The 12,387-nt window shown below is 48.5% G+C and overlaps 1 protein-coding gene across 2 annotated transcripts in view; it reads right to left on the bottom strand.

Moving 5' to 3' along the window:
- Nucleotides 1–12,387, bottom strand: part of LOC118273428 (nephrin) — a 216,134-nt gene that overhangs the window by 37,183 nt on the left and 166,564 nt on the right. For both annotated transcript variants that reach the window (XM_050699043.1, XM_035590399.2), the window contains exons 6-7: nt 9,429–9,632; nt 8,946–9,106 (exon numbers count right to left, since the gene is read on the bottom strand). In XM_050699043.1, coding sequence (XP_050555000.1) covers nt 8,946–9,106; nt 9,429–9,632 — 365 coding nt within the window. The remainder of the gene's footprint in view (nt 1–8,945; nt 9,107–9,428; nt 9,633–12,387) is intronic.

Genomic DNA, 12,387 nt, shown 5'->3' with positions numbered 1-12,387 from the left:
TTTTTTTTTTTTTTTTTTTTTTTTTTTTTTTTTTTTTTCAGGGTGGAAAATCATCCAATGACTTCTCCCGCCTTGGGCGAGGCGAGAGGGAGTGTCAGACTCTTACTGACTAAAAACCACCCCGTTCCCACTCCTGCCCGTCGAGCCGGAGCCCCGGTAAACCCGCTAGGTAGTCCGCAGCTCCGGATTAGGCATCAGCCCTACTGGGCCCCATCTGTGGTGGTCTGATGGCTCTTTGAGGCGCGCGCAGAACGCGACGCGCCGCACGCACGGGTCTGGTTCTGGTCGGGCGGCGAGCTACCCTTGCTCGCCGGCCGCAGACCCGCACTTACGGTGGCCGGAGATCGTCGCGCGATCCCCGACGCCCGGAGTGTCTCTCGCGACGGCTGGGGCGTGAAGAGGTTCGTTCTCTCACGCGCCCCGCCTCCTCCTTAGCTAGCATGACTGCTTCGCAGAAGGAGGAGACGGCATCCCAGTCCCCCTCGCTACGCACCATGGCTTGTATCAGTGCCGGACGCGAGAGGGCGCCGTCGCCGACCACATCCCTGAGGACACGGCGGTGCTCAGCCCACGCAGGGCAGACCGCAAGCGTATGTTCCACCGTGTCCTCCGGGCGGTCTTCGCAGTGATGACACCCGGGCGTTTCCTCCCGCCCAATCAGAAACAGGAACCTACCGAAGCTTCCATGTCCGGTAAGCACCTGCGTCAGGCGGTAGGTGAGGACGCCGTGGCGCCTCTCTAGCCACTCCTCAAAGAGGGGACTTACCGCTGCAATGACAGCGAGCCCAGCCCTCGGTTGCGACAGTCGCTGTTGCCATTCCGCCATGAGATCGCGCCGGAGCTCATCCCGCCACGCACTAATCTGGCGCGGCAGTGGAGTTTCGCCCCGGCGACGCGCGTCGGCGCGCAAACTAAAGACGCGCGCGAGCACCTTCGCCTCCAAATCCCACGGCGGGAGTCCGGCAAGGAGGTTAGCCGCCTCTCCGGAGATCGTGCGATATCCGCGGATCACCCGGATGGCCATGACCCTCTGCGACGTGAGCAGCGCCCGAGCTGGTCGCCGCATCAGGGTCGGCGCCCACACAGGGGCTCCGTAGAGGGCCATGGACCGCACGATCCCCGCGTACAACCTCCGGCAGGAGGCATTTGGCCCCCGAGGTTGGGCAGGAGCCGCTTAAGTGCAGCCCCCGTCCGTTCCAACTTAGGAGCCAAACGTCGGAAATGCTCCACGAAGTTCCATCGACTGTCGAGGACGAGTCCTAGGTACTTCATCGTCGTCTCGACGCCGATGGTAACCCCTCCTGCCGTTATTTGGGACCCATCCGGAGGTGGCGCGTTCCCGCGGCCATGAAAACACATGGCCTCGGACTTGTGGAGCGCCACCTCGAGTCCCAATTGCCGGATCCTATCAACAACTGTCGCAACCGCTCTCGCCATTAAGTTGGCCGCTGCCTGGTGCGACCTCCCGTGCGCTAGCACCAGCGTGTCGTCGGCGTAACAGACTACGCTGACGTCGTTCGGGAGGTCGGTGCGCAGCACCCAGTCGTAACCAATGTTCCACAGGAGCGGCCCCAAAACCGAACCCTGTGGAACACCGCGCGACATCTCTCGCCGGTTCCACTCACCTTGGTGACCGGGGTAGGTGACAAACCTATCCATCAGGTAGGCCTCGATAACACGACGGAGATAGGTAGGCACACGGTGGTACCGGAGTGCCTCCAGTATGCAGCTCCAGGGTAGTGAGTTGAAAGCGTTGGCGATGTCCAGAGACACCGCCACGACGACCTTACCCCTGGACACTGCATTCCCCGTCGTGAGGTCTCTTACGCGCATGATGGCGTCCACCGTGGAGCGCCCTCTACGGAAGCCGAACTGGCCATCCGCGAGGTCCGGCCCAAGTCCAGACAGGTGCGCGACGAGGCGGTTCGAAATTATCCTTTCGAAGACTTTTCCCACCTCGTCGAGCAGCACAATGGGCCGGTACGCGGACGGAGAGTCCGCAGGGCGCCCCGGCTTCTTCACGAGGACCAGTTTTCCCGTCTTCCACTGAAGCGGGAACTGGCCCCTCTCCAAGCATGCGCTGTAGAGACCTATTAATCGAGGCCCGAGAGCCTCTGAGGCCAGGACCCACGCCTTGCCATGTAGGCCATCGGGTCCTGGGGCGGTGTTCTTGGCGCCCATCCGGCGCACCGCCGCTCTCAGTTCTGCCTCGGTCACCTCCGGAACGATGTCGTCGTCGTCGTCGCTGTGGCCCGCATTGGGCACCGCAGGGGGCGGAGTCATGGATGGAGGGGTGAAACCGCTCCGAAGTTGGGGGAACAAGGCGCCAATTACCTCCTCCACAACTTCTGGCCGGAGACTCTGAGTGAGCGGGGGAGCCCAGGTGCGGAGCTTATCACGCACCATCCGGTAGGGGCGCCCCCATGGATCTCTGTTCAGAGTCTCCAGCATCTCTCGGCGGGCTTCCTCCTTAGCCCGCCAAATTTCCGCTTTGAGGGCGGCCTTTGCCGCCTTGTACCCCTCGTACAACTCCGCCTCTCTGACCTCCGCATCTGAAGGACGGATACGGAGCCTGCGGTGCCTGGTGTACCGGCGTCGCGCAGCAACGCAAGCACTGCGCATAGCAGCTAACTCCTGCGACCACCAGTACACCTGGCGCTTGCGCTGACCTGGCCGGACCCGGGGCATCGCCACGTCACATATTTTGGACATGGCGTCCTGGAGCCATCTTGCTTCCTCGTCGATGTCGGCAGGCCTGTCCGGTGGTATCACCCAGGCCTGCACGATTGCGGCTTCCAGGAAAAGCTCCCGATCCAGCTGTCTCAGCGCCCAACGCGGGCCACATGGGGCCTGTCTGGCTGGCGGGTTCGCGGCCTCGGTGGAGACGTCAAACCGGATGTACCGGTGGTCCGAGAACGTCTCCACCTCCTCCATAACGCGCCAGTCAACGACACGAGGTGACAGAGCGGGGCTGGCGAACGATATGTCCACCACCGATTCGCCCTGCATCCGCACGCACGTGGGGACAGAACCCCGGTTCAGGACGACTAGGCCTGTCTCCAGAGCCCAGTCTTCCACCATCCTACCCCGAACGTCAGTGAGCCGGGAACCCCAAGCCAAGTTTTTGGCATTGAAATCCCCGAGGACAAGCACGGGGAGGGAACGGAACCCGACGACGACGGCGACCAACTCCCTCAGGGAGTTGTGGAACTCGGCGAGAGTTCGGTTCGGAGAGAAATACACGCCCACCACAGCGATCTCTCCGAACCGTGCTGCGACACAACCCCGGCCTCTCCGAGCATTCTCGAGAGTCGGGGTACCGGCGGCGGCCGACGAGATGATGGTCACCGAGCCGTCCAAGTCCGCAACCCAGTGATCCCTGGGCGGGACGAAATACGGCTCGGAGACCACAGCGACATTTATTGACCACTGCGCCATGCTCTGGAGTAGAAGGTCCTGAGCGGCGGCGCAGTGGTTGATATTCGCCTGGAGGAGGCGGAATGGAGTCATTACTGACAATCCATCACAACCTCCTCCCTGGCGGCATTACGGCCGGCGGAGACCGCGGCGGCGGTAGCAGTGGCGACTGCGGCGGCGGTGGCGGAAACGACGGGGGCGGCGGAGGGCCTACCCTTATCCCTGGGTTTGGTAGGGGGAGCAGGCCTTGCTCCCGACCCGGTGATTGGCCGGCTTGCCGGCCGCTGCACATGCGTCGCAGTGCAGCGGGGCGGTACACGTACCGGCCTTGTGACCGGGCTGACCGCAGCGGAAGCAGCGGTCGCTGCGGTCAACCTCCGAGGTGCATTTAACGCTCACGTGGTGAAACTGTCACACCTGGAATCGCTGTCCACAAATGAATTATTCTCCATTTCATCACTGACGTGAACTGTATTTTGTACGGAACCATTTTCTATAATTGGGTCTTCAAAAAGAATTATTCAAATCAGACCAGTAGTTCCGGAGATTAGCGCGTTCAAACAAACAAACAAACAAACTCTTCAGCTTTATAATATTAGTATAGATAAAAATATTGTCGCATTAATTACACTGAATCAAATGTCAATATTGTTGTAGAAGAGCGATAGAACTGCTTTTACAAAACGGAATTATCATTTAAAAGCATTGCTAGCCTAACTTTATACACAATAATAATGTTTTAAAACACATAAGATCTCCGTTATAGTACTGTTGCGTAATAGAGGAACTATAATAGTTATAAAAAAACAATCTGCTTCTAAAAAGTGTATTTGTGATATAAGTTTATCACTACAACTATAATGGGCATTAACAACCCTTTATAAGACAATTAAGCTATATAAATATAATTTGAAACTCAGCTGTATCACCAAATCACTCCGATGTAGACCTTTTGTGCCCACTATATTACTGTGTACTGTAACGATGATCTTAAAACCCTCAATATCGTAATATCGTCCTATTCCTGAGTTGTCATCTCTACTTTAACAAACGACACATAGGAGTTCGTTTCGAACCTTTATTGCGCAAATAAAGCGCATTAGGGTGACAATTAAAACTGTTATGAAGTTCAATCGTTGTATACTAGTCACAATGGAGGTTGCTATAACGCCTGACTATAACAGCTATATAAAGTCGTGAAGTAAACCTTTACATCAACTATTAATAGGTCGTTTTTGCTAAATAAACTTATAGAGCCAAACTGTGTTGTCAAACGCTTTTACACAACAATCAGTCACCACCAAAACCTTTATACATCATTTACCCAGCTTTTTTGAGATATAAGGTTTGGTTATAGGGCAAAATTGTTAGTTGGGTTAATAAAAAAATGGTTATGGCGCCAAGAATGTTACTTAGTGCCGTGACCACAAAGGGACGACACTGAAACGATAGCGGGGCGATTGCGGGGCGACAACGGGCCGGTACCGGGCGCACGGGAGGCGGCGAGCGGTAACACGGCAAATATTGGCGCTGCGTTATCTAAATTGCTTGTATGAGTAATGCGGAGCTTACAGAGTAACCGCTTCATGCTTGTTTATTAACTACCCGACGTTTACTTACAAATTGATTGCTTTTATTATTTACACCGAGAAGCCGATAAAATATAATATCATAAAATCAGGATATTTTATTACAAAGTTCTGTGTTCTAATTATGTTTAGAAATATTTGTTACTATTATATCACTTAGAGTCACCAGTCTATGAACTCGATGTGGCTACGCACTGACACAGATGTGTACACGGTAATGTGACATGATAATGCAGCGCGTGGAGTGCGCGGCCCGCTGGTGTCGCGGCCGGCACTCATACAATATTTATGAGCTCACCTCCTACTGCCAGTCTCCGGTAATTGTATGCCATTACCCACCATCACCTTACACTTACACCATTTAATTAACCATGTTTGTGTCAGGATTAAACTAAAAATATTTATTGTTAAAGTCATAAAATCCGATCCTGCTACAAGATAGTTGATTGAATCGGGAAACAAACAATTTATTACGAAGAAAGAGCCATGGTAATGAAGCGGCTGCAGAAATGTCTAAGAATCACTGCTCAGAAATGTTTAAAAGAAAATTCCCGTATAAGACATTAGTGTTTATTTAGTGGCAATAGAGAGCGATCTCTGTGAACGCTATCACTCGTTTTTTATTGTCGTTCCCAACGATTTGGCTGCGAGATTAATAGGGGATAATTATCTGAGCGCTGGCTCGCAGCCAACCCTCGCGCCACGCTCCCCCCCCCCGCGCCTCATACCCCGTACCCCGCACCCGCAGGCCCGATAGAGGAAAAACTATCAGCTGATGTTCAGCTGTTCATTTTAAATCATTGCAAGGTGGCCAGCTGTTTAGATTGGATTAGTATTGTGGAAGTGGGGATTATTGTCAGCGCGGCCAGTATGTTGTTGTCGAGTTAACAACTTTGTACTCAGCATTCTTACGCGCTTTGACAGCTAACTGCAGCTAGTTCTAATACCTACCTAAACTATTCAGCATTTCTTATTTTTGATGTGGATATTTATATTTAACACACACTGGGACGTTCATATTGCACACATCTACAAAGAGGCTTTGTATTTTGTGATAATTGTTTAGATAAGACGAGTTCTAGAACAAGTATAAAGTACCCGAAGAAATCGCAAAAGTGTACACTACGTTGTCAGTGTGCAGTACTGTGCAGTGCGCGCAAGGTGCGCGCCGGGCCCGATTTGTTTTCCACGAGAGCAGTCGGCATTGGGATGCAGCGCAGGTTCCGCCGAGGTTTAACGAGTGCTATGTTACCGCGCTCTCGTGCGCTATCTAATGATACTTCAGACTCCTCACTGCCCGAGATTCCCGCCATATTATGTTTTGAAACACACCGATATATTTTACTACAGTTTTACTTCACGTTGTGTAAGTACAGGACTACAGATGGCTGTACCCGTGTTGTAGTTGTTTGGACTTGAACCATTCAAATTTCTAGACTTGATGTCACTAGTAACTAATAGCGATACTTATTAAATTTGTTTTGAATTAAAATTATAATTGAAGACTAATAGAAGCAGCTTTATTCGCATCAAAAGACCTTAAATATTTCCGTTGAATTGTTCATGAATTGCGGCTAAAGTATAGTTAAATACAATTGTGATAGTTTGTAATCAGGAATTACGGTAACAATACAACAGTTGAAATAATGAACCGTAGTCGTTTGAATACGAACTAAAATAGAAGTAAACGGTGCGCAATAATAATTAAAGTGAGGGCAATAATCATGAATACAGCATTCGATTATTATAACGCAGCGGCGAAGAAGGCTGGCTCGGTTCCAGCACGGCTGTGCGGAAGCACGCGATTGCGACTAAATCGATAATCGATACGATAAAACTTTTATTCGATCCAATTTGAATAGAGTCGAGAGGCACGTGCGGCCAGGTAGCGGCCATATCTCTCGACGCACCGCCGCCTCATATATACCGCGTACGTCATACTGCATATCGCGGGAGATACGAATGATACGAGATTGTGGTCGGTCACCAGTTCTCAAGCTGAACTGAGACGACAGAGGGAACCATCTGTTAAAGAGCTTTAACTACTTCTACATAATTTTACTGTTATAGGAGTTGTCTGATTTCCAACGAGTAGCGAACAAAACCTACAGTAGCTGAGGCACGTGCAAAGATCCAAGTGATGAATTTGAAATCACTGGCAGTGACGCAGGTGTCGGCAGCCAGATAAATCTCGGTGAGTAACGACCGTATCGCGCCGGACCGGCTCGGATCGGGTTTAGAAGCCGCCGCAGTGTAGCCGTGCTTACGGTAATGACCGGGTGACGCTGGCCAGCCTCCAAGCAGACGAGGCTGCCAGCACGTCATAAGCCTCACTCTGAGGTTTGAGGTTCCGTGTCATCGACTCGGTCACAAATTAACTAGCTCTTGGATACGGATACGCTCGATTGCATGCGTCGATATTCGTATATTGTACCTTCAGTCAATGGAAAAAAAATCTGTAGGTAATGTATTACCAGTGTACAAGTGTATCATAATAAGTGTTGTAGATGAGACTTGTTCACAAATACGTTAATGATCACAATATCGAAACTTGGCACGTTAAAGTGGGTAGGCTAAATACTAGATCCGTACTCCACAAAGTTTAGCTCAATACCCCCGATGTGGCCCGTCTAGCGCTGACAGCGCTGTTCACTAGAGTATACGTTAGACACCAGACCGCTGAGCGGCGAGCGCTGCCGGGTATTAATTACACCGGTGATCACGTGTGTCGGGATGTTCGTAACTTTGATTGGCTGTTAGTGGGCCAACGTTTTAAAACTTTATCTGCGAACCATTCAGAGGGAAATGTACACGTGCACTACTGGACGAGTTGACTTGCTGCTTGTGTACGGGAGCAGTGTGTTGTTGTTGCACAAATTGTGAATAATTATAAAACTTACTTATTATAATAGAGGCTTATATTATATAAAATTACTAGATCGAATCGAAAATAGTTTTTCTGGCGTAATTTAAATACCAGGCAACTTCAACAGTTTCTAGAAAATGAACTCGCGCACCAGCTCGAGCCGCGGGGCGAGGCGACGGGCTGAACTATGGAACTTGTCTGATTCTTTCCAGCTCACAAGTTGGCCGAAGTTGTCCGGTGTTTAGCCGCTCTATTAGTTACGCCTCCATAAATCCGGGGTAGGCAGGATTAGCGGCATCCGCGCCAATTAACAGCCGCCGTTGACCTACTTGAGGTAAAGTTTGTTCTACGAAAAAGTGATTTATTTGGATGCAGGTGGACAGAGGAAGTCTGACGGTATTACGGTGAATGGAGATTTGATAAATCATTTAATATTACAATATGGTTTATTAAGTACCGCGTCTTTTGGGAAAACAATCTTCAAATCGGTTGTGCAGTAAAATAAAATTGGGATTGTTAGTGATTTGACATTGACAAACATAAACATATTATTGTCTGGTAAAATGTAGAAATGTTGCTGTAAGTATGTCGAGAGAATTAATATAAACAGAAGGTCCATCGGAGTGTAACATTAATGTATGTGTATGTGTAAGCCTGCAGTAATCCGATAATGCGGGCAGCGCCGGGAGTTACAGCTAGCAATTAGTGGGCAGTGATCCGCGCCCGGCGCTATCTGGAGACTGCGGCGTAATGTACGGGGCCGAGCTACTTCGGCTGGTGACTCCACGTCATTACGTCAATAATTACGGTAACCGCACTTGATTGTGTCAGTATCGCTTCTGGGAACCTCTTTGATGACGAAACACAAGGATCGTTGACATCAATGTAAGGATTCCTAAAGCTAGTTATTATATATCAACACTCTCGTGTTTAATTACGCGGCATACTTATTGGGAAGAGACAGACGGAGAAAGTTCATGTTGTGCAACAGTGATGTAACACCACAAACGTGTACAGAAGTTAATGTAGCACAAGTTGACGAGAGATACAGAGAGTAGTATAGTTTGACTGACCGTGATCCGCTTGAGCTGTCGCTTCCCCTTGTACCAGGTGATGACGGCGGGCGGGCGGCTGCCGGCGGACTCGCACGCCACCTCGTAGCGCCGCTCCGCAGTCAGCACGCCGCCCTCGCCCACCTCCGCCGGCTTCTTTATCTCCACTGTTAGCGGTCTCACTGTTGACCATATCACCCTCGTTAGTCATTGGACCGGTAGGTAAACGTGCTTTTTTAAAATAACAATCAACAATCCAGAAACCTTTATCTTCCACTTTTCCTAATCTAGGAATCAACTCAAAACCGTTTAATGGGCAGTTGAGTTTGCGACGATTTCGACAATAAAATTCCAATCGTAAACGATAGACATGTGATATAAGAATTAATGACAAATTATTATCATCAACATATCAGTTACAATTGGTACACGGCTGAACATAGGCTCTCCCCAATACTATTTGGTCACCTTAACTTACTAATTATAATATTATTATATACTTACGGAACATGTCGAGCACGAGTGAGAGTTCCTTGGGCGGCACGAGGTGTGAGTTGGTGGCCTGGCAGGTGAACACGGCGGCGTAGTCCAGTCGTCTGATGGCGGGCCACAGGAGTCTGTTCTCGATGACGTCCCCCGTGTTGTGCTCGTACTCCTCGTCCACCAGCACTCCGTTCACCAGCCACCGGACCGAGGGCTCCGGCCGACCTGGAATAATGGGCCAATTACAGTTGCTGTCTATACTTATCGGAACTTTGTTCTAAGAAAAATCATCATATATCCTTAATTTGAGCACAGTCAAATTCAGATTTGGGTTATAGATGTGTGTTATGTAGATTTAAGATTTCAAAGGTCTTTAAACATTTAAATCGGCAGCCACACTTTCCATCATTTGACTCACTAATGTTTGAATCTGTTATGTATATTTATCTGTCATACATTATGTTATACTGATTTTTCTATTGCATTGAAATTGATCAATCAATCAGTCTACTAAGCAACCAATCCCGATAAAGCTAACACGTTGTGTAAAGCTACAGAAAGGTTTAGAAACCGGCTGCGACTACAAACAGGTCTTTGTGCTTCAAACACAACGGAACATCTTAGAGACTCGTTTTACGAAACGCAAATATTACGATTACACTACGTCAAATGCAATTTCCAATGCTTTCATTGGTCCTCCGGTACGTAAATAAATTTCAGTGAAGGCATTCTCTTTCAGCGCAGTGGTCCTTTGTCCTTTGTTTGCTTGTTTATTTGCCGAGTGTGTGCGCTTTTGTTCGGGCCCGGACACCGCGCGCCACTATCCTTGGATCCACTTTGGCCAAATTGAATTAGTTCAAGTTTCGAGTACTGCACGAAGATCTAATTTGAAATATCAATGGGTTTAATCTGGATTTGTGTACTAACTACACGGTGATACGCATTCGGATCTCCTCGCGATTTGAGAGCTTTCACTCGGTGCATCGTATTACTGACGTGCATCGTGTTACAAGTGCTCCGCATAAGTCGGAATAAGGATTAATCAGTACAGTGGCAGGGGCACGTCAATCTCAACTGGCGCGCACTGAGTCTCACCCTGCGGCGCTCGCGATAACGAACTATCCACACATTGTCTGCAGAAAATTGATCCAGTTCCCAATTGCCCCTTTGATAATTGTAGAGCAGGGTCAGAAGGGCTATTGTGTCGCCGCCTAATTTATCGCCGTTTCCGAAGCGCCGACGCGGTACGTTTTCTAAATCAAAAGTCGTAGGGCGAGCTTCCGGTCGGCTTATTGTTTCGCTTGTTTTTCTCTTTGATAAACAACGTCGACGCTTCTTTGTATTGGATTCCAGTGTTTGCTGTACAAACTGCGCGCAGTGGCGGCCGCCGCCCGCGCCGTCAACATTTATTAATTTGTTAGAGCGAGGCGCGACCAATCTGTAATGTTGTGCTTTGATTTCGCGCTGACAGCCCACACTTTAATTTAAGTAAATTGTGTTTCAAACGCGGTTGTATTATAAAAGTACGTATCAAATATCGTCGTATTGTGCAATAATGTGCACCGTATTATTTTCCTTTGCAAGTGTTGAAATTGATTGCGTTATCGGAAGAGGTTCGTAAAACTCGGTACATTACCCGGAGCGCGGAGGTGAGCGAGCAACAGGCTCTTCGATAAAAACTCGAGGCCGTTAGAAAACAAAGTCTCTGTCGGAGCCCCCGTCATTAGAAAGGCATCTGCGTTCACAACGATTGAATATCTTTTTTCTCTTGTCCGTATTTTCGGGAATACGCTTCAATCAATTTCTCGATTATGTAAATTTGGTGGCCTTCCGTCAACTGGAATTTCGTTTGGTGACTATATAGCCAAGTAATCTTTTAAAATACAATTTGATTGGGATTTTATAATTTTAACTTTGTGATTTTAACCGACATTAACATACCTTCTGCCTAATAAAGAAATATTCATGAGGCCGTCTTTCATTTCGTGGACATTATACAAACAGCAGCAAAATAAGGCGGCGATAAATTAATTAATTGAACGCGACATTTGGCGCTGTCAAGTGTTCATTGTATAATTTGGGCGCTAGTACTATCGGGGGCTCTGTCAACAAATACATAGTAATCTATTATGTGCGGACTATTCAATGTTTACATGAGTATATAATACATATATCTACAGGACCATTCTGTACAAACATACATGGGAACGCCTTTTGAGCAGCAACTCCAGCCCCTGAATGATCGCGGCGTACATGGCACGTTGAATGCGAGGTCGTTTGATTCGCCACACAATACATTGGTACGTTGATACGAACGCGTTTCATCCATAGATCCGTGTTTTGTCGGATAAAAGCGTTTCAGTGTCTGCAGTCGAGCAGCTCGGAGGACACATACACTGGCATTACTGGCAGGCGCTCACTGTACTACACATGTATTGCTATGTGAGAACAATGTAAAACTAATATACAGTCAAAGTGACAGAAAAAGAAAATAACCTAGAGGACAATAAAAATTAATGCAGTCCGGAGCTGACCAGTCCCGTTTGACAGCGCCCGTTCACGAACATGACACGTACACCAGCACCGCCCAACTCAACCATGTTGCAGGGAATCGAGCGATCCAATGCCCGTGCCACCGCCAATGAGACCTTTGAGTGAGCATGACAACTCCAAGCTGACATAAATGCATTCTACTAGTCTAATTTGATTTCAGTTAATTACAGGGCTCTCACATTTACAATAATTGTATAAAGTACAGAATACATCGAAATAACATGGTTATATTACTACGTTTTATTAGTACGTTTTATTAGTTATCCTGTGGAGCCGGACCAGCTTGCCTCTTATAATCATTTACTTTGTAGTATGCTTGTCTACATCGTTTTTTTAATACATAGTTTAAATTTTGATTCATGTTCTGTATTTCCATTGGAACTCTATTATAACATTTAACACAGAATCCCATAAATGACTTACTTAT

This window comes from Spodoptera frugiperda, chromosome 1, assembly GCF_023101765.2.
Source record: "Spodoptera frugiperda isolate SF20-4 chromosome 1, AGI-APGP_CSIRO_Sfru_2.0, whole genome shotgun sequence".
Classification (NCBI taxonomy): domain Eukaryota; kingdom Metazoa; phylum Arthropoda; class Insecta; order Lepidoptera; family Noctuidae; genus Spodoptera; species Spodoptera frugiperda.
Note: the sequence above shows the minus strand (reverse complement) of the source record. Positions and strands in the feature narration are given on the sequence as shown.